This window comes from Grammomys surdaster, unplaced genomic scaffold (genome assembly GCF_004785775.1).
Source record: "Grammomys surdaster isolate TR1022 unplaced genomic scaffold, NIH_TR_1.0 219, whole genome shotgun sequence".
NCBI lineage: Eukaryota > Metazoa > Chordata > Mammalia > Rodentia > Muridae > Grammomys > Grammomys surdaster.
In genome coordinates, this window is record NW_021604664.1 from 2,438,309 (window position 1) to 2,457,704 (window position 19,396).

Below are 19,396 nucleotides of genomic sequence, written 5' to 3' on the forward strand. Positions count from 1 at the left end.
AGTTTTCATTTTCATATGTACTTTTTTGTTTATTTTTTTGTTTTGAGTGAGGCCATACTATGTAGTTGTAGCTGGCTTGGAACTCATTATCTAGCCGGGTGGTGGTAGCTCAGGCTTTAATCCCAGCACTTGGGAGGCAGAAGCAGGCAGATGTCTGTGAGTTCGAGGCCAGCCTGATCTACAGAGTGAATTTGAAGATAGCCAGGGCTACACAGAGAAACAATGTAGACAAAGCTGGTCTCAAATGAGGCCCACCTGTCTCTGCCTCCCTAGTGCTGGGATTAAAGATGTGCTTTACAAGCCAAGTGTTCATATCATTATGGTCTGCTCTTTTTTTTGTTTTGTTTTTTGTTTTTTGTTTTTGAGACAGAGTTTCTCTGTGTAGTCCTGGCTGTCCTGTAGACCAGGCTGGCCTCGAACTCAGAAATCCGCCTGCCTCTGCCTCCCAAGTGCTGGGATTAAAGGCGTGCGCCACCACAGCCTGGCTTATGGTCTGCTCACCCCTCCCCCTCTCGTTTTCCAGCCCTCCCCTTTACTGGTCCCATTTTATTTTATTTTATTTTATTTTATTTTATTTTATTTTATTTTATCTTTGCTTTCAAGCCATGAGTATTCTACAACCCTCTCCTTGCTTCAACCTGGAATTCTCTTTCTTTCTTTTAAGAATTTATTGATTTTTAAAAATTTTTATGTACATTGATGTTTTGACTGCCTGTTTGTGTGAGAGTGTCAGATCCCCTGGGACAGGAGTTATAGACAGACAGTTCTGAACTGCCATATGAGTATTGGGAATTGGACCTGGGTCCTATGGAAGAACAGAACAGGCAGCCCTCTTAACTGCTGAGCCATCTCTCCAGCCCCTGGTGATCTCTTCTTACATTTTCATGGTTTCCTATTTTCATATTAAACACACACACACACACACACACACACACACACACACACACACTTTAAATCTAGACCTTGGGGCTGGGGAGAACTCAGTTCAGCTTCCAGAAGCCAAGTCTGGTGTCTCAGAACTGCCAGTAACTTCAGCTCCAGAGGATCTGAGGCCATCTTCTGGCCACAAGGAGAGCTGCACATACATATGCATACACACACAAACCTACATACAAATCATAAAACAATCTAGACGCTGCTTATGAGGGTCAAGATGCTGTATTCTCTTTCTGATTTGCTTTATTCAACCTAATACAATAATCTCAACTTCCATCTATTTTGCTGCAAATGCCACTATTTCACTTTTGTTTATGGCTGAATAGAATTCTATTGTGTGTGTGTCCCAGATTTATGTACGTGCACCATATTTCCTCTGTTGGTTCATCTCGATAGCATCTAGATTGGGCCTGTGTCATGGCTACTGCAAATGGTGCAACAATAAACAGAGCTACGCATGTTGCTGTGGTGTGCTGACTTAGAGGCCTTCGGGTGTGGTCCTCAGAGAACTCAGATGGTAGTTCCATTTTCTGTGTTTAGGAATCTCCATGCTGACTTCCACAGTGGCCATGGCCACTCCTCTTTATCCCCGGACCACTCAGCCATGTTCAGCTACAAGGAGCAGGGACAGCAGGAGCCCCTCATCTGGAGACCTCCAGGGTCAGCTCGCCTGGTTGCTAGGTTAGCTCTCAGTTTTTCATGTAACAATCATAACCAATGTCACTTGCTTTTCCCCAACATGGGTCTCTCCTCCAGTCCCTCCCCACCAAAACAGGCTTCTGCACCAGAGAAACTCCACTGCAGGTGCTGAGCAGTCCTGTGTATCGATGTAGCCATATTCCACTTTGAGCCTACCATGTGGGTCAAAGATCCCGACAGTGCTGGCCTACAGACTTCTCTCCTCTCGAGATGTGTGTCTTAGGATGGAGCTCAGGTCATGAGGCTTAGCAGAAAGCCCTTTCATTTACTGAGCAGCCTCTCTGTCCTTCTAATATTGGCACATAGAATGAACAAAATTGCAGCAAGAACCAGTTCCACTGTCCAGGAAGTTCTCAGATGTGTCTCTAGGCCTTACTGCCTACACCCAAAGACCATGGTGATATTCTGAGACCCCCATCCTGATGAGCACATGACCAGTTCTTTTTTCCTAACAGTTGAGTGTTTGGTGGCCAGACTTTGTGAATAGACTTTACACACAGTTAAGTCACATGTAGCTAGCTTGGTCTTTTCAAATCTTCCACTGAGGTGTTGCAGAACGGAGCTGCATTTGGGGTTAGTTTGACCCCATTGCTTAACTTGATGGTTGTCATTGGCCACCTGTCACCTGGGGCATGAGGAGGTTTCCACACACTGCAGTGTAAATCCCTCCAATGGCCCCAAGGATTGTTCTGCTGCTGGCTGCCTCTTTGCTAGTGGTTGGGTTTGCTTAAACATGTTTGGCAGGATTTGTGTCCCTTGTGATGTGACTGATCACGCTGACTGACACAGTCTTCTGTTTGTCCTCTCTGCAGTGTGTTTACTAGGTGGCTCTCATGTAAGGCACTTGCCTGCTGTGCTCTTCAGTTCATTACTGTATGTATGCTGTTCACCAGCCTTTTGGTCCAGGGCAGTTACATATAATTTTTGGGTTATGAATGAAAACAGAAGCCCAGGAGCCCATACTCAGAGGAAGGCTGTTGATATAAGGTGTGGCTTCAAGATCTCCTTGTAAGGATCTAAAACCTAATTATAGTGAGGGGATGACAGGCAACATCAGGCATGGACCTAACCCTCCTGGGGGAAGGACCCAGGGTTTAAGTATGGTGGGGACTTGAGCACCCCTTAATGTCTTGAGGAGCTGAGCCCGGGGTTCCTGTCTCTTCCTCTGATATCTTTGGACCTTAATATTTGACAAATCATAGCCACTTCAGAGCAAAGGACAGCCATGCCTGCTATCTAGCCTTGACAATCTCTAGACTGTTTCATCAGGGTGGGTAAGATCACTGTATTCTAAGGGCCTTAGACCCCTTGTCTTTCTGCCTGCTGGGCCCTACCAGAGATGGGCGAGGAGGAAAAGAGGTAGAGAGAAGGAGGAGAATGAAGAAGGAAGAAGAAGAAAAAGAAGAAGGATGATGATGATGATGATGAGGATGAGGATGAGGAGGGAGATGTTGGAAGGAGGGGAGCATGGAAGATTCCAGAGCCTGGACCATGTCAGTAGGTCTGGATCCTTACATGTACCCCACAGGGCGGACTCACAGAATCTGTCCCTTTACCCTCGAAAGTGACTTCCCTTGAATCCCTTGAATTTAGCCAGCTGAGTTGGGGGGCAGAGTTGTCTAAGTCACACAGAGCCAGCCTTGCAGATCCTAATGCTGTTTGCAACAGTACGCCTCACATACACCTGGTAAGGTTAGATCTACTTCAGAGCCCTGGGAGGAGACTCACAGTCACTATTACCTCAGGAGCATTTTAAATGCCATTTCCCCAACTCATTTCATAGAGGCAGCAGCAAAGCCAGGGTTCACCCTGCCGTGGTGTGTGTGTGTGTGCGTGTGTGTGTGGAGAGAGAGCTACATATTGTCAAGCCACAGGTGAGTCGATGGATGAGCATGTAGTATCATAATGTCATATGCATTATAGAATAATGTTACTCTAGAAACTAGTGAGCAGGGACAGGAATAGAAAGGGAAAAGCACAATGTCATAAATCTCAGAGACAAGACTGACCACCCTGCCAGATTCCAGAGGTTCTGGGTTCAAATCCCACTTTGCCCAAGTTGTCTAAAAAATATACCAAAAAGCGGGGGGGGGGCGGGGAGGGGTCCCCCCCCCCCCCCCCTGCTTCCCTGCTTGCTGCTCTCTGAACAGCTCGTTCCCTGCCTCTGCTCACTGAGCTTTCAGTGGTGGACAATGGCAGTTATTGAACTTGAGCAACACATATAGATGAGCCTACGCTTGATGTAGTAACATGACAAGTGAGGAGGGAACAGGGGGTCACAGGTGACCCCTCATGTGATGCTCCGGTCTACAGTGGGGTGGCATGGGGAGAGGGACCCTTGGGGAGATTTGTGTTGGGTGAGATTGAGATGAATCCTTATGGGAATCAGTCCCTTCGCACATGAGGACACAGTGAGAAGTCACCCTGTCATCTGGGAGGAGGCTTTCTTTAGAGTTTCATCATATGGGAATTCTCTTGGACTATCGCCTCCAGAACTTTGAGACATAAATGCTGTTTAAGCCTCTGTCTAGGGTCCTTGGTTATAGTATCCCCAGCTGACCCATACACATGGGGGACCATAGGCAGCCCACAAGCTCTCAACTTTGCCTGGGGACTCAATCTCTGAGGCGGGGAGACTCTTGGACAGCCTCTTCCCACTTAGCCATTCTGAGTGTGTGTGGGACAATGAAAGCCCTTTCTGTTGAAAGGTGGAGGAACTTGGGAAGACAGAGGGAGTCTCACTCACAGGACTGGGTGCTATGTTCTGATGGAGGATGCACTAATGACCCTGCTCTGTGAAAGAGACAGGCTCTATTCTGAGTTCAGCCCACAGGTCCAGAGCCTCTGGGATCTCTTTCCACTTCCTAGACCAATGTGTCCCCCTGAATCCCATTCCTACCACCTGGCTCAGTTTCCTGAAAGTCCTGGGTACATTTCCCAGGGCTGGGGTTTCTGCATTTCCCAGGGTAGGAGCAGATCTCAATGATTTCTTTCTGCAGAGACTATAAAAGTGAATGGGCACAGACAACAGCTGACACACACATACACAGCAGTGCACACCCATGTTATGGATGCATTGCACCCTGACAAACAGCTCCATTAGCACATCCAACGTATAGGCATAGAATGCAGAGCCTCATGCGTGCTGACACATGCTCTAGCATATATAATGCACACACCCCATCTTGTGTAAAGCACACTCACTTACATATACACTCAGTCATATGTATATATGCAGAATGTACATATATGCACTTCAACACCTACACAGGTACATGCATGTTCACAATAACTGCACATGCACTCAAACTCTACAGATTCCAAGGCAGTGTCTGAGGCCCCAGGACAGTGCTCCCTTCGAGGGTTCTGCGGATGATCCTTTGGGTTTCTCCCAACCCCTAGTGATGTCACAGGGTCCTCAAGCCAGGGTCTGTGAAGTGGACTCCTGAGTGACTTGGATGATCTGGGGCCAGTAAAGCTGACAAAGAAGTCTTTGATAGCCCTTCCTCACTTCTGAAGCTTGCAGGGTTGGCTCATTTGCCTCCTGGGAATCAGCTTCCTGGAAGGCAACCAACCACACCCAGCTGAGGGTTTTGATTCTTGGTGTAGAAGCCTCAGATGCAGTTCTGGAAATGACCACTGGGGGCATTACCGAACAAGAGGAATCAGGGAAGAAGACCCTTTAGGGGCATACTGTGTGCCTGCCTCACCCAGAGACCTTTATCTCCAGCATTCCAGGGCAGGGTGAGCCTCTCAGAGGTGGGGAATGACTCCAGGCTTGTACAAACAGGTAATGTGACATTGTTCCAGGCTAGAGCTGAAATACCAGCAACTCCCTCCTCCTTAAAAGAGGTTCATGTTGCTTAGACCTCTGTTTCGGGGTTTTGTTCATTCCCTCGTCCCTGCAACAATGATCCATCCATCTTTTCATCTGCCTATCCATCCACATGTCAGTCAATGCCTGCTGGTTTCTGCCCTCTGTCCGGTCCTGTAGCTTGCTCTGCTGTCCTGATTCAGAATGAGCTACTTCCTTGGAGTGCCTGTACACAGGAAGGACTGTGGCTGTGGCCCCGGCGTTATCAGGGACAATGGCTACTGGGAATCACTCGTACTTAAATGTCAAAGATTGAATTGCTGTATAAACCCATTGGGTCACTATGGTGAGATTAATTCTGGTTTGGTTTTGTAAACATTTGCAGGTGGATCTTCAAGTTCACGTCAGTTAACAACACAGGGGCAACCACAAGTGTTTCCCCTGTGGGAACGGGGTCTCTTGGGCTTCACACATGAGACTGAGAGATGGTGCAGTCACTGTCCCAAGCAACCTTCCAGCTCTCCAGTTGTTGGGATGGAGAGGGATCCTGACTGGGCAGCTCTGTACCTAGGATCATGGATACTGAGAATGTTCAGTCCACATGATATGTGCATTCAAAGGTCCACAGTAGCATGGTAGAATCCATGCAGATGCCTGTGAACTGAAGAGCAGATGAACACATGAAAACCTGTATGTGAAGGTCCACAGTAGCATGTTTCCTAATAATTCCATGGTGGGATCTGTGCTTGTCAACTGAAGAGTAGATGAATACACATGGTCTGGGGTTTGTTTTCTACTTTTTTTTGGCAGGGGTTGGGGAGGGCTTCAGTGAATAACTGAATGGAAGGGATGGAGTTCTGACACACACACTAAATACTTATAGGTCTGGAAAATGCTCAGGGCAGGAAACCAGACCCGAGTAGCCACAGCCTCTGGCTTTCACCTCTGTGACAGGGCACACCACAGGGATCACCTGGCAACTAGAGCTAGGGGCTGTGAACCAGCCCCAGGCTTCTCTTCCTTCTAAGAAGGCTGAGCCAGCTGAAGACAGAGTGAATAGCTCTTCATGCACAGTAGAAAATGGAATACATTGTCTGATACCCACTTCCCCGTCAAAGAGCCAAGCTTTGCGAAGCCAGCATGGCACAGATACGAGGTTGACTCTCCATAGGTAGAGATAACTGTGTAATGGAGACTCACTTCCCTGTAGAAGGGCCAAGCCACCTGAAGCCAGTGTGTCACAGATCTGAGCCTGGCTTCCATGGAAAGTACCATCCAGTTGTTTGAGGCAACGGCTTCAACGGGTATGGTGTGTCTTTTGATGAGTTTTGAAAAGCCAGTTGCTATAGCTTTAAAGATGTATCCTGTTGCCTGTCATGGCTCCTTCTTCCTCAGGCTGAGTCAGCAGTGGTCCTGCCATGGTCCAGCAGATGGTGCATGGCTATTCTGAGCTCCACATGTCCCCATACTCCTCATTATCCTGCACCTTCTTCTCCCTGACATCCACATCACTCTACCTGTTCTGAGGTCTGACTGGGTGGATGTTGATTCTCCCAGAGACACACTGAAGCCAGTCCTTTCCCCTTGAATTGTCTTTACTCCTTCAGGAGTTCATTGTCTTGTGTTCTCCTGATAGTTCTTAGAATTGTTTCTTACTTGAGGTCATTCTTCCCTCCCCCATGTGAGGAGCTGCTCCCCATCCCATGTGGTCTGGCACTTCTGTGATCAGACATGTTTCTGGAGTTCTTCCTGCATGTGGGGGTTTTCTCCCTGAGTCTCACATATTGTAACCATTGCTCTTGACCTCACATCCCACTTCCGTCTCCTCCACTCAGCCAGACCTGCTGTGAACATTCTTTTTTGGTGTTCAAATTCCCCACAGGTTTCAAGATGCTGTGACAAGAGTGACCACATACTGTAAGTCACCCCAAGGATGCAAAGTCTTCATTGTTTGTGTTCTATTACTTAAAAATGATTTTGCAGATCCTTTCTCGTCTTCTCTGTATTGGTGGTGGGTATGTAAGTCCATTCTTTGTTCCTCCCTTCTGTCCAGGTAGGTAACATCACATCATCATTCTGTCCTGGATCATTTATTGCAGCCTTTCCCGCTTATAATACCTGGAAGGACTCTAAAAGTGTACCACATTGTGCTGGGTCAAAGCCCTTCATTTCTCCCTGTTTCTCTCACAGAAAAAGCTAATGTCTTTATCCAATGGCCCATAGCCACCTTTGCTGACCTGCCCTCTCAGTGACCTGGGCTTTGGCCAGTCTTCACAGGCATCGCCTGCTGTAGACATCCTGCCCTTCAGTCTGTTCCTGGAACAAACCCAGCTCTCTCCCTCAGGTCTGTACCCTGTGTTCCTCCCACGTTGAATGTTCCTCCACCGTAGTCAATTTTTGTGTTCAAATGTCACCTTGGTGAGGTTGGCTCAGACAATTCAGTTTAACATTCAAACACCCACTGTATCAACACTGTCTGTACAACTTGTTCCATTTGATGTTCCCCATAACATTTATGACCTTTTAAGTAATTCATAATTACATGAATCAGAGTTCAACCAGGAAGCCGAGATGCACAGTAGATACAGAAGGAATGCCTTATGTAATGGACACTGAGCAATACAAATGCACAGACATGGCTAAGGCACAGCCCAAGGTTTCAGGAGGTGGATCGGGGTGGGGTATCCTCACAAGTCTTCCGTTAGGCCTGGAAGGCTCGCTGGAAACCATGTGACTGCAGCCCAGGGCGTCTGCCCGAGTCAGGGATGGGTATGGTCAGGGCAGAGGATAGCAAACAGAGAAAGGCATACATGCTGCCTGCCGAGCAGAAGCCTGTCTCCCTTTGCAGGTGCAGGAGGGCTAGCTGGGGAACCTCCAAAATTCACTGGGAATCTGTAGTGGGCTGCATCTTGTTTGAAAGCCATTTGGGATCCACTGAGGACAGTGTGACTCACATCCTGCGTGGCCTTATGTGTTTAGAGTTCAGTCAGATAGACAAGAGTCAGAACTCTGAAGTAGGCCTGACAAAACAGATGTGTCCAAGGGGGATGAATATGTATTCTCCACAAGAGAAAACGTGATTGTCTTCCAGCACCTATTACTTCCTTCCTTCAGACTTCACCTACCCACACACAGTCACCCTTGGACATTCATGTCATACATTCTGCAAATGAAAGAATTTGTCTTTCGGAGTCTGGCAAGACTAGGCCAGAGCAGGGTTTAGCTGAAGGACATGCTCTCTGTGACCCATTTCTACCAGGCCTGTGCCTTCAGTCTGCAGAACACTCCAAAACAGGGCCACTAGCTGTGACTTAGTCTTCCACACATGGACCTCTGGAGGATGCTTCAGATCCCAACATGACTACGTGTTAAATTTACGTCACCTTTGCTCATTGAGGCCGTGTGTTAGGAAAACACAGAAGGGGATACAGGCCCTGGACTGGAATGCCGTGAGGCTGTCAGTGTGACAGAAAGTGTCTACCATAGGTTCAGGGGGCTGTGAGGTTGGCCTTCCACATTCAGACACAGCCCAAGTCAGCAGCAAACTGACATGCCCCTGGCTCTGCTAATCATGTGTGCGCGTTGTTCTCCTCCTGTTCAAGGATTGAGACACATGTGCCTATGAGGGGACATGCTTACAGGAATGAGTCATGCATGGTATAAAGGACAATCTGACAGGACAGAGCCCTCTGCCTTAATACAGAACTGCTAACCTGCTTCCTGATCCGTCCTAAAGAGCACCAGCTTCACCCTCTCACGCCCAGCACATCACGCTTCCTGCTCAGAGTCTTCTATACTAGTATCAAGACCCAGGCCATGCCAGCTCCTCAGCACAGTTCAAGGCTTGGCAGACAATGCTCACTAATATTGTGTATGGATACTTGAGCCTGTCCACCCTTGGTCCAGAGAGGGACAAAGGTGCCATTGTGGGACCAGCACCTGTCTCCAGGGCCATGGACTATGGACAGCCCACAGGAACTGAAACCCTTCTCCAGAGATGACCTCTGTGTCTCAGGGCAGGTGGCTAAATCCAGGAACTGCAGAATGGGAGTGGAAGGCAGAGTTCCCATTGGGAGGGAAGTTGGGCTAAGGCCAGGGCAGCCAAGGCAGCCTTCACTGACCTCAGGTCCCAGGCCAGCACGTGGACTCATGGTGCCTCGTGCATCCATTAGTCTGTAGGGAGTGAGACCTGGTTGTGTTGAGTGTGTGTAGGTGCTCAAAGCCAATGAGAAGGGAGGCTGTGGACTCCAGAGGCATGAAGTTCAACAGGAGCACAGAGTGGTTCAGGACAGGCTGTGGAGGAGCCTGGTTCTCCATCTCATGTCAGGGCACAGGATGGCAAGAAATGAATCTCATGGACCTCAGTTGTACCAGGGCAGGCTGGCTCTGCAAACGTCCTGTCAGTGGGCCCTCAGAGGAGGGAGCAGCAGAAGCTCAAGTCCCCTGATTGGACATGAACCCCATTGAGTCCACAGACGTGAACTCTTTCACCGATTCCTTTAGGGGAACATACTCATGACCCTAATATGTGCCTGAAATTCTTCATGCAGTCAACTTACAGTTGAGATGTAAGGAAATTGCACCCTAACTGGTGGTTCAGTAGAAGAACACTGGCCGTTTAGTGAAAAAGGACCCAGACATCTGAGAGTAAGAAGTGCTCTTAGAGAGCACAGCTGGCCTCAGGGCAGGAAGAGGTGGGTCAGGGGTCATGGTATTGCCTAGTGCCATGGGGTCTATCCTGCTGATGCTTAAACTGACTCCAGTCAGGAATTTGTGTCCCCACTTACAGGAAAGTCCAGGTGGTACATCCATGTAGGGAAGGGACAATGAGGTGAGTCCCCAGGCAGGGGCCAAGCCATCTGGGGCCCAGCAGATGGTCTCTGGTTGTGAAGCTCAGCCTAGTTCTCAGCAGCAGGAGGTCAGTGGCCAGGTCTCAGGGAGCATAGCTCAGGGCAGCCATGGGCAGATGCAGGACAAGGTTGTGAAGGGAAGCCTGGCTCTCCCTCCCTCACTGCACCTGAATTGCTCATCCCCAGGGTCCTTTGTGAGCACAGCATTTGGGTGGCACACACCTTGCAGGGCATTGTGTGTCTTTCTTTATCTGCAGGTGACACTGAGTTGATAGTCATCAGATCCCAACAACAACAACAACCTTCAGCTCCATGATGGATGTGTGTTTGGCCATGAGAGATGGACAGGAGGGACATGGTTAGTGCCAAGTGGGCACATGTCCCTGTCCATGGGGATATAAAAGGCACCCGGTGAGGAGCCAGAGCACACACTGCCCAGGTGACCTGCCTGTGTGAGAACCCTGTGTGAGACTGGAGATGAAGAGCCTGCTCCTCACCATCCTGCTGCTTGGGCTGGTGTCTGTCCTGAAGGCTCAGGAAGCCCCATCAGATGACCAGGAGGATGTGAGGATGGGAGGGACAATGGGTGGTGGTAGGGATGGCCTGGCCCTGGTTGGTGTTGGTAGATTTGTGCTGAGGTAGAGGATGTTTCCTTGAAGGTTGAGTTTGACTCCATTCTTCATCTCAGCAGTCAGATCAAAGACTCCTGAGATGAGTCTGTTAGAGGATCTGGTCTTCCTGAAAACACGAGTCCTCCTAAGTTAGAATAGAAAAGCAGATTTGGGTGAAGGATCCTTGTTCAAGTAACAGCCAGGGCTAGAACATTTAAAGCAGGACATTCAGGGCAAGAATCCATCCAGTGCCCCTTTGAGGTCTACACCTCAAAGTGTACATACACTGGGCTGCAGAAAGACACTTCTGCCATCAGGATGTTGGTGTCTGTTTGTTGACCACAGGTCTTAGAGCACATGGTAGTAGCTCACCTCAGTGGCTGCACCCTGGGTTCTGGAGTGTCTATTCAGGAGCTAGCTCATATGCCTGGCTTTGGGGTAGACTCCAGGGAAGGCTTGGTTGTGCTCACAGCTTTGTCTCCCGCAGTACTCTGGGACCTGGTACCCAAAGGCCATGGTACACAATGGGAGCCTACCCAACCACAAGATACCTGGTAGGGTTTTCCCTGTGAAATTAGTAGCTCTGGAAGAAGGAGACTTGGAGGCCACAGTTATATTCTGGTATGTGTTCCCTACTTGGGCTTTCTGCAGTTTTTCTCTCCCTTGCTAGCCATTATTTGAGTTTGGGTAACTAAGATTTCTACCTTTCAGGGGATACAGTCCCAAGGTAGCACCTTAAAAGTAGAACAGGACTGACATAGAGTTTAAGGGGTTACCTGACCAGGATTGATATACCAGCTGAGCTGAACAAGCCTCAGTTATGTTGCTGAGAGCAGTTGCCTGTGGACTTGTGTTTTACAGGAAGAAGGGTCATTGCCATGAGTTTAAATTCATGATGGAGAAAACGGAAGAGCCTGGCAAATACACCACCTGTGAGTCCCTGTGCCTCAGTGTCTCTTACAGTGGCAAGCCCTGGGGTGGATAGGTCCCTGCCTGCTCTAGCTCCTAAGACAGGCCATCAGTCACTTCCTAGAGGTCACTGACTGGCCAATCCTAAAAACCGAGTCATTCTTTCTCCCCTACCCAGCTCAGCTCTTGACCCATGAGGACCCAAAGACAGGAAAGCCAGACAGGGAGGTGCGTGGGCCTCTGTGGGGCTTGACAGCTACCGTGGGAGATGGTCCTGTCTAACTATGGGGACCACAGAAAGGCCAGGGCTAGACTAGTTAGGTCCTGGGTGTCCACCCAAGTGTCCCAAGGTGTTCGTTTCTTCATAAGGTTTTCAATAGTGTCTTAATGAGACACTAAGCTATTTCTTTTCATCTGCAGTTCATGGCAAGAAGGTTGTCCATGTTGAAAAGACGTCGGTGAAGGATCACTACATTTTCTACTGCGAAGGCCGGCACGATGGGAAGTCATTCGGGATGGGAAAGCTCATGGGTGAGGTGCCATGGAGGCCCCATGTCCTGTCCCTGGTCTCTGCTTCTGGTAACTGTAAGAAAGGCAGGAGACATGCCTGGCACTGGTGCTGGGTCCAGCCATGGTGCTGCCCAGGAAATGTGTGAGATCCAAAGAGGAAAATGGAGAAAACTGAGTAGGAATGGGGTTTGTGTGGCCTTTGGAGGCCTGAGCACTCAGTAGTGGGTCCTTTACCTGGAGCCAGCAAATCTCACTCCCTGGGCTCTCAGTCATATGAACTTAAAAGGACATGTCTTGGTACGGACATTTTATTGTAGGTAGGAACCCTCCAGGGCAAAGGACAACCTCATGGGCTTGAGATTCAGGGTTTGTATAGGACTGTGTAGTGACCCCACAGATCTGCTTGGGTCTATGATAACCACAGGGTCATCTCTGACCTCTGTGCTAGTTTGCACCTCCATCTTGTGTCTCTGGCTCTCTGCAGAGCTGAGTACCACCCCTCAAACCTGCCCCACATCCTCACAGGGAGAGACTCTGAGGAAAACCCAGAGGCGATGGAAGAATTTGAGAAATTCATACAGCGTATGGGACTCCGACGGGAAAACATGTTTGTGCCAGAGATCAGAGGTGAGAGCAAGAATGTCCATGCCTCTCTCTGTCCCTATGACTGTCTGTCTCCACCCCATGTCTGTGTGGGTGCCTTCTGTGTCCTCTCTGTGCCTGGTTCTGTTGTCCCTTACATGTTATTTCATATCTCCATGTTCCCCGTGTGCCTCTGTGGTATCCCCACAGTGTCCCCAGTGTCACCCATAACTCAGTGTCACAAAGGGGACATTCTGTCCCTGTGTCCCCCTGTGACCCCATGACTTCCAAATCTCCTGTGCTTCTGCTTCAGTGTCTCCCTAGGTCTCTTTGTATCCCTGGCTTCTGTATTGTCTGTCCCTGGCTTCTGTATTGTCTGTCCCTTCAAGGTCCTTCCCTCTCACTGGGACTCCAGGGCTCTGCTTCAGATCTTGGCTATGGGAGGGTCTGAGCTGCAGGTGTGATGAGGTCCTTTTACAGGGCCCTTCTCACTCCTGGGCTTCTTTTGGTTTTTACAGATGAGTGTGTTGATGAAAGTGACTGAGGTAAGTCTCCCCCCGCCCCCATTACCCATAGGACTGTGGACAAGCCTAGAATGCTGGGCTCTGGATGAACGACCACATCCTGTCCACATAGACAAGTGTGCTCACTCAGGATGTGGCCCTTTGTATAGTTTCCATGATGTATAGGAATTCTGTTCTTCTTGTCACGATCTCTCCTAGTTCCTGGTCTCTACCTGCTCCTATCCTTCCTCTTCTCCCCAAGGAGGCCGAGACCTGGCTATTTACAGAAGTGGTGCGGGGGCCCCAGCTCCCAGCAGGGACCACACAGAAATGTGGGGAAAGAGGATCTCTGACCCACATCTGCCCTGTGCCATCCCTGTCCATGCCTCCCCAGACTGTTGCTCCTGAAAAACAATGAGGGGAGGGTGCTTATTTCTCTTCCTCTCCCTACCACAGGAGCTACCACAGCAGCTACCAAGGTCTGCAGCAGCTGAGCCAGCCTTGCTTCCAACAGTAGGCTGGGACAGCCTTGCACCACACCTCTCCTGGACCACACTTTCCACTGCTTCACCATTCCCCTCTCAGTACGGGCTCCCCCTCCCCCTGACTCCAAATAAAGCTCTTCAGCAGTACTCTGGTTCAGCCTGTCTGTGAAGAGCCTTGTGTGGGTCCCAAGAGCTCTGCTGGGAGAGAGACATGGGGAAACTGCAGAGCTATTGCCTAACTAGTGCCTAAGGAGCACGGCAGCTGGATTTCCTGTAAAGCCATGTAAGGTCCTAGGAGTACGTGAGCTATTTGGTGTCAGGTTGGACCCTGGCAGAAGTGTCTAAGATGCTCTGGAGAGGCAAGACTGTGAGAAGTCATAAGGGCTTCAGACAGTACAAATGCAGGGGCCCTGCTTTCTGGCAAATTGCTTGAATACTGGGAAGGCACTGCTTTGAGGAGCTGAGCTCAGTAACGGGGTAGAACAAGGGGGCCTAGTTCCCCCATCTTCTCCTCCTGGAAAGACAGAAGCAGTCACAGCATCCATTAGCCCTGATTACTATTCCAGCCCTCTCCCACAGTTTGTCCAAGGATCAGGGTTTGGGCTTTCTCTGTCCAACAGGGACGTGGTGGGCCACAGTGAGGGAGCAGATGCCCCCTACCATAAATAACCAGTAACAGCCTCAAAGTGTAAATCACAGGGGAGACTGGCTGTCCAGCTTGTCACCTTTTGTGAACGGTTGTTGGGACTCAGGCTGGTGTCCATCAGCTCAATGAGCCTGTGCTCTAACTCCCATTCTTTCTGAATTCCTCTCCTATTTGGGCCCAGTTCTTGCTGGGAGCTATTGGATGTTTCTAAGGTGGGGCCTGAGGTGTCTAGGACACTTGGAGGGTAGGACCAGGCAAGGTTGGGTCCCACATGCCAGGCCCTCTTTTTACTCAAGACAGGGACTACGCATGGCCTTTAACTGTGGGCCCCAGAACTGCCCCAAATTCAAATACTTGATATTTTTCTCTGTTGTGATCAGTACATAAGGAAGACTTGTAAGTCCAGCCTCAATATGCAGAGATGACACCACAGCACGATAGCCCTCCACCCCCTTTCCCGATGTCTGGGTCAGTACTGAGGTTTCATGCGTGGTACCCTGGATTTGGCATGATAGCTCAGGAGCTAGGACTGTGCTCAGGAGGGATGAGCAGAATTCCAGCAGGACAGGAAGTGAAGAGGCATCCTGCCTTTCTGCCAGCTACCCTGCTGGGGAGCCTTCTCTGAAACTCCTTGGGCTTAATTTCTGCTGGAAAGAAAGCTTCAGAGGCTCTGTCTGGCAGAGACCACCCAGTGTCTTCAAAGGCCTCACTGGCCAACCAAGCATCTTGTGGTTTGTAGAGGTTGGTTTGCCCTTTGTGACCTTTTGCAGTTTGTCTTGTCACATGTTAGGAGCTGGGCAGATAGCAAGATAGAGCCTAGGGCACTTAGAAATGTTATCATACTACTTGAGTTTATGCAGGTATGCACAAGCCTCGGCCTAGGTGTGGGGGTCCTGGCAGGACTTTATAGAGGCAATTCTCTCTCTCTTTCCAATTTTACAAGGTTCTGGTGTTGAGTCAAATGGTCAGGCTGTGCATGGCCTATGTTTGTACTCAGGAACCAACACTGCTGGTACCATGTCAGGTAAAGAATAAAACATTCCTAGTTCTCACAGGAGAGTTGCTATTTAGCTTTAGCTAAATGTACTGTTTTGGTAGCTCCCAACTTACATCTCAAAATAGGCATTAAAAGTTCCAGCCAAAAAACATTTAAAAAAAAATAACTCCTCGTTAAAATTAAATCCCTAGGGTATGGTGGTGCACACCTTTAATCTTAGCACTTGGGAGGCAGAGGCTCGTCGTTCTCTATAGAGCCAGAGCTATACAGTGAGACTGTCTTGGAAACAAACAAACAAACAAACAAACAAACAAACAAAAACTCTTTGGAGAAATGGCTCAGTGGTTAAGAGCACCGGCTGCTCTTCCAGAGGTCCCAGGTTTCATTTCTAGCATCTACTTGGCAACTCACTACTGTCTGTAACTCCAGTTCCAGAGGACATGCTCACACAGACATATATGTAAGCAAAAAAATCAATGCGCATAAAATAAGAATAAATGAACCATTGAAAATTTTTAAAAATTAAAACCCTGAAGAATTAAAAGTAAACACAAAATATTTTTTGTTTGTTTGTTTGTTTTGTTTTGTTTTTTCGAGACAGGGTTTCTCTGTGTAGCCCTGGCTGTCTTGGAACTCACTCTGTAGACCAGGCTGGCCTCGAACTCTCGAACTCAGAAATCCACCTGCCTCTGCCTCCCAAGTGCTGGGATTAAAGTCGAGCGCCACCACTGCCTGGCGTAAACACAAAATATTAAGTTACTGTTTTTTAAAGTTGGTCTTTTTGAACATGTGGGTGCTGGGAATTAAACTGAAGTCCTCTGGGAGAGCAGCCAGTGCTCTCTACCAGTGAGCTATCCCTCAGCCCCCCTCATTTAGAAGTTTAAGGCAGACCTCAAATATCTATAAGAAGATATTGTCCAGAAACCAGATAGCATATATGTTTTATCAGTGCTCTTTAAATCTTTTATTTTCCTTTCTAAAAATTTAGTATAAAATAAGGAAAGAAAAGAGAAAGTAAGCTAGATCTTTTAATTTTTTTAAAGAATTCTGCATTATGGATTTTCTTGTTGTTTGAGCAAAGTTCTCACTATGTAGACCAGGATATCCTGGACCTTACTATGTAGCCCAGTCATGGTAATCCTCCTGTTTCAGCCTTCCAATGCTGCCTGGCATTATGTAACATTTAATCATAAAGTATTTAGAAGTTTAGTTCATGCTAATTTTAATGTGTAACTCACACATATTTGTATCTATACTCTCGAAAAACTGCAGGAGCCATTTATAGATGCAGACATCATATATTCATTACAAATGTATGGGACGGTGCTGGCGATGGTCTCTGCAGTTAAGACCTCTTGCAGGGGTCCAGAGGTCCTCAGTTTCCAGCACTCACATCGAGGCTCGCAGTGTCCTGACTCAGTAGCAGGGAATCAGTCATCCTCTTTGGAACTCAATGGGCACTGGGCATGCAGGTGACGCACTTACATATATGCAGGCACTCATGTACTTAATATAAATAAATCTAAAAAAATAGTGTAGCTTTAAGAAAATCCTTGAAGAAGACATCAAGCAAGTACACCACACAGAAATCCTTGGACACTTGTTTATCACGGACGTTTTCAGAATACCTGTAATGGAATTAAGGTGTCCATCAACAGAGGAACGGACAATAAAGTTGTGGTTCATATTCAGAAATGGAATATTTTTAGTCATAAGTAATAGCAAAGAAGGCCATTTGCAGGAAATGGGTGGAATTGGAGATTATCATATTAAATGAATTAAATCAGTCTCAGAGAGACAAAAATCTTTGCTTCTTTCATCCGTGGGTTCTAGATTTTACAGATACATGAAATCACATATGTTACAGATGACATGAAAGTAGAAGAGACACTGGGTGAACGAAGAGGACTGAGAGGAGGAGGGGTAGACACTAGCAGGAAATGAGTGAGAATATGCGGGGAATAGGTTACATGCGTGCACGAAAATGCATCCTGTGCACGCACGATGCGGCGTCTGTAGCCCCTCTCCGTAAGGTGGCGCGATACTTTGAGCGTGGCCTCTGGCGACGAGTGACGCCTCCTCCCGCCGCTGCAGCCGGAGACCGAGCCTGGTGAAGGGACTGTCGGGATAGTCGGAAGTGAGGGTCTGGGAAGGGGAGTGGTTCGGGGCTGCTGCGCAACGCGCCAGGTTTCTGCAGCAGCCCTGCACCCGTCCGGGTCGCCTCCAAACGCAGCGCAGCGACCATGCCCCTCCACGTGAGCTTCGCCAACTGCAACCGCGACCTGGACTACGACTCGGTGCAGCCATACTTCATGTGCGACGATGAGGAGGAGGACGTGCACCAGCAGCCGCCGCAGCCGCCAGCGCCCAGCGAGGACATCTGGAAGAAATTCGAGCTGCTGCCCACGCCGCGCCCGTCCCCAGGCCACGCCGGGCTCTACTCGCCTCCCTGCGAAGCGGTCGCCGCGTCTTTCTCCCCCAGGGACCACGACGGTGATACCTTCTCCACCGCAGACCTGCCCGAGCTGCCAGGAGGAGACGCGGTGAAGCAGAGCTTCGTCTGCGACCCGGACGACGAGACCTTCGTGAAGAACATCATCCTGCAGGACTGTATGTGGAACGGCTTCTCCGCCTCCGCCAAGCTGGTCTCCAAGCTGGACCCCTACCAGGCTGTGCGCAAAGAAGGCGCCAGCGTGAGCCCGGCTGCCGACGCGGAGCCTGCTACGCCTCCAGATTGCACCTGCAACACTTGAGCGCACAGCACCGGAGCTTTGGACTGTAAGCTTCAGCCATGTTAACTGCCTCAAATTCTGGGCATAAGAGAACCCTCTCTTCCCCCTTTTCTTCTTTAAGCTTGCCACCCTTCCTCACTCCCCTTAACAGATTTGTATTTGTTTAAAAAAGGAATCTTAAAGTATATCAATTTTCCAGCATCAGCTGGACCCTTAAGTGTAAATAACTTCAATAAAACATTTTATCAGTTATACAAGATCTTAAGATATTAAGTATAAAAGTATATTTTCCTTTTAAAACCTGATTCTTTTTTTTATTGTTTTAAGAAAAACAAAGTAATTGTCAAATATGTTGAACCCATGCTTTAAAAAAAAACAGCTTTAACAAAATAAAGAACCAGGGAGCTACAGAAAATACTACTACTCTAAGTAGGCTTTTTAGCCTACTAGTAAGAAAGGGGAAATTTATGTGACCAAAAAGGAAAGGTAAAAAAAAAACAAAAGAGGAAAAGATAAAAGATTGCCCAATAATGAAACAAATGCATAAACAAGATTAAATAGAAGAAGGTGAATCACGAGAGGCAAGAAAAAAAAGAACACCAACGTATTGGTGCCTCTTTTCTCTGGGTCGTCTGTGTTTAGACACCGCTGGGTGTACGGCGGGCATGTGGTGTGGCGGTCAGCTGAACTTGGAGACTCTTGTCTCCTACAGTTTAGGCCTGATCCTACAAGAAACAAGCCAACAGCAGAGTGGCGAACATTTGGTGCTTTGCCTGAGTGGGTACCGGGGCCCTCTGCTGGCCGCACTTGGCTTTGCAGTCTGAGTCTGGGCAGCCCTCTTACCCCTCCCCCTCTTGAACTGCCTCAGTTCCTTCACCCAGGAGAAGCTGAAGTTCTAGCTGAGGTGACAGTAGTGTCTCTCAGGTGTGTGGGGAGCAGGACAAGCAGCCACTGTGCAGAGACCGGTGTGTGGACCTGTCTTCGTACTTTCAAGGCCTGCTAAAGTGGAGTCTGTGACTGGGGTGCAGGGTAGACCACTGCAGCTCCAGGGACCTCAGACCCCACAGGAGGACACTCAAAGCTAGGTACTGACACACTTGCTGGCCCAGGCTGTGTGCTGCC

At 48.7% G+C, this 19,396-nt stretch overlaps 2 protein-coding genes across 2 annotated transcripts; both read left to right on the top strand.

Moving 5' to 3' along the window:
* The first annotated feature begins 10,776 nt into the window (after positions 1-10,776).
* LOC114625624 (odorant-binding protein 2a-like) lies at positions 10,777-14,009 on the top strand. Its single transcript, XM_028772976.1, has 7 exons — positions 10,777-10,863; positions 11,398-11,531; positions 11,772-11,842; positions 12,240-12,350; positions 12,855-12,956; positions 13,430-13,456; positions 13,871-14,009. Exons 1-6 carry the CDS (start codon positions 10,777-10,779, stop codon positions 13,453-13,455), a joined length of 531 nt encoding a protein of 176 aa, XP_028628809.1. The 3' UTR covers position 13,456; positions 13,871-14,009.
* Positions 14,010-17,576: 3,567 nt separating this feature from the next.
* LOC114625587 (protein B-Myc) lies at positions 17,577-18,539 on the top strand. The gene has a single exon (XM_028772922.1). The coding sequence runs from the start codon at positions 17,786-17,788 to the stop codon at positions 18,293-18,295; it is 510 nt and encodes a 169-aa protein (XP_028628755.1). The 5' UTR covers positions 17,577-17,785; the 3' UTR covers positions 18,296-18,539.
* Positions 18,540-19,396: the final 857 nt, after the last annotated feature.

Coding starts and splice junctions, on each gene's coding strand:
- LOC114625587 (XM_028772922.1), top strand. CDS start 17,786: ATGCCCCTCCACGTGAGCTTCGCCAACTGCAACCGCGACCTGGACTAC.
- LOC114625624 (XM_028772976.1), top strand. CDS start 10,777: ATGAAGAGCCTGCTCCTCACCATCCTGCTGCTTGGGCTGGTGTCTGTC. Junction 11,843..12,239: donor GCCTGGCAAATACACCACCT/GTGAGTCCCTGT, acceptor TTTCATCTGCAG/TTCATGGCAAGAAGGTTGTC. Junction 12,957..13,429: donor GTTTGTGCCAGAGATCAGAG/GTGAGAGCAAGA, acceptor TGGTTTTTACAG/ATGAGTGTGTTGATGAAAGT.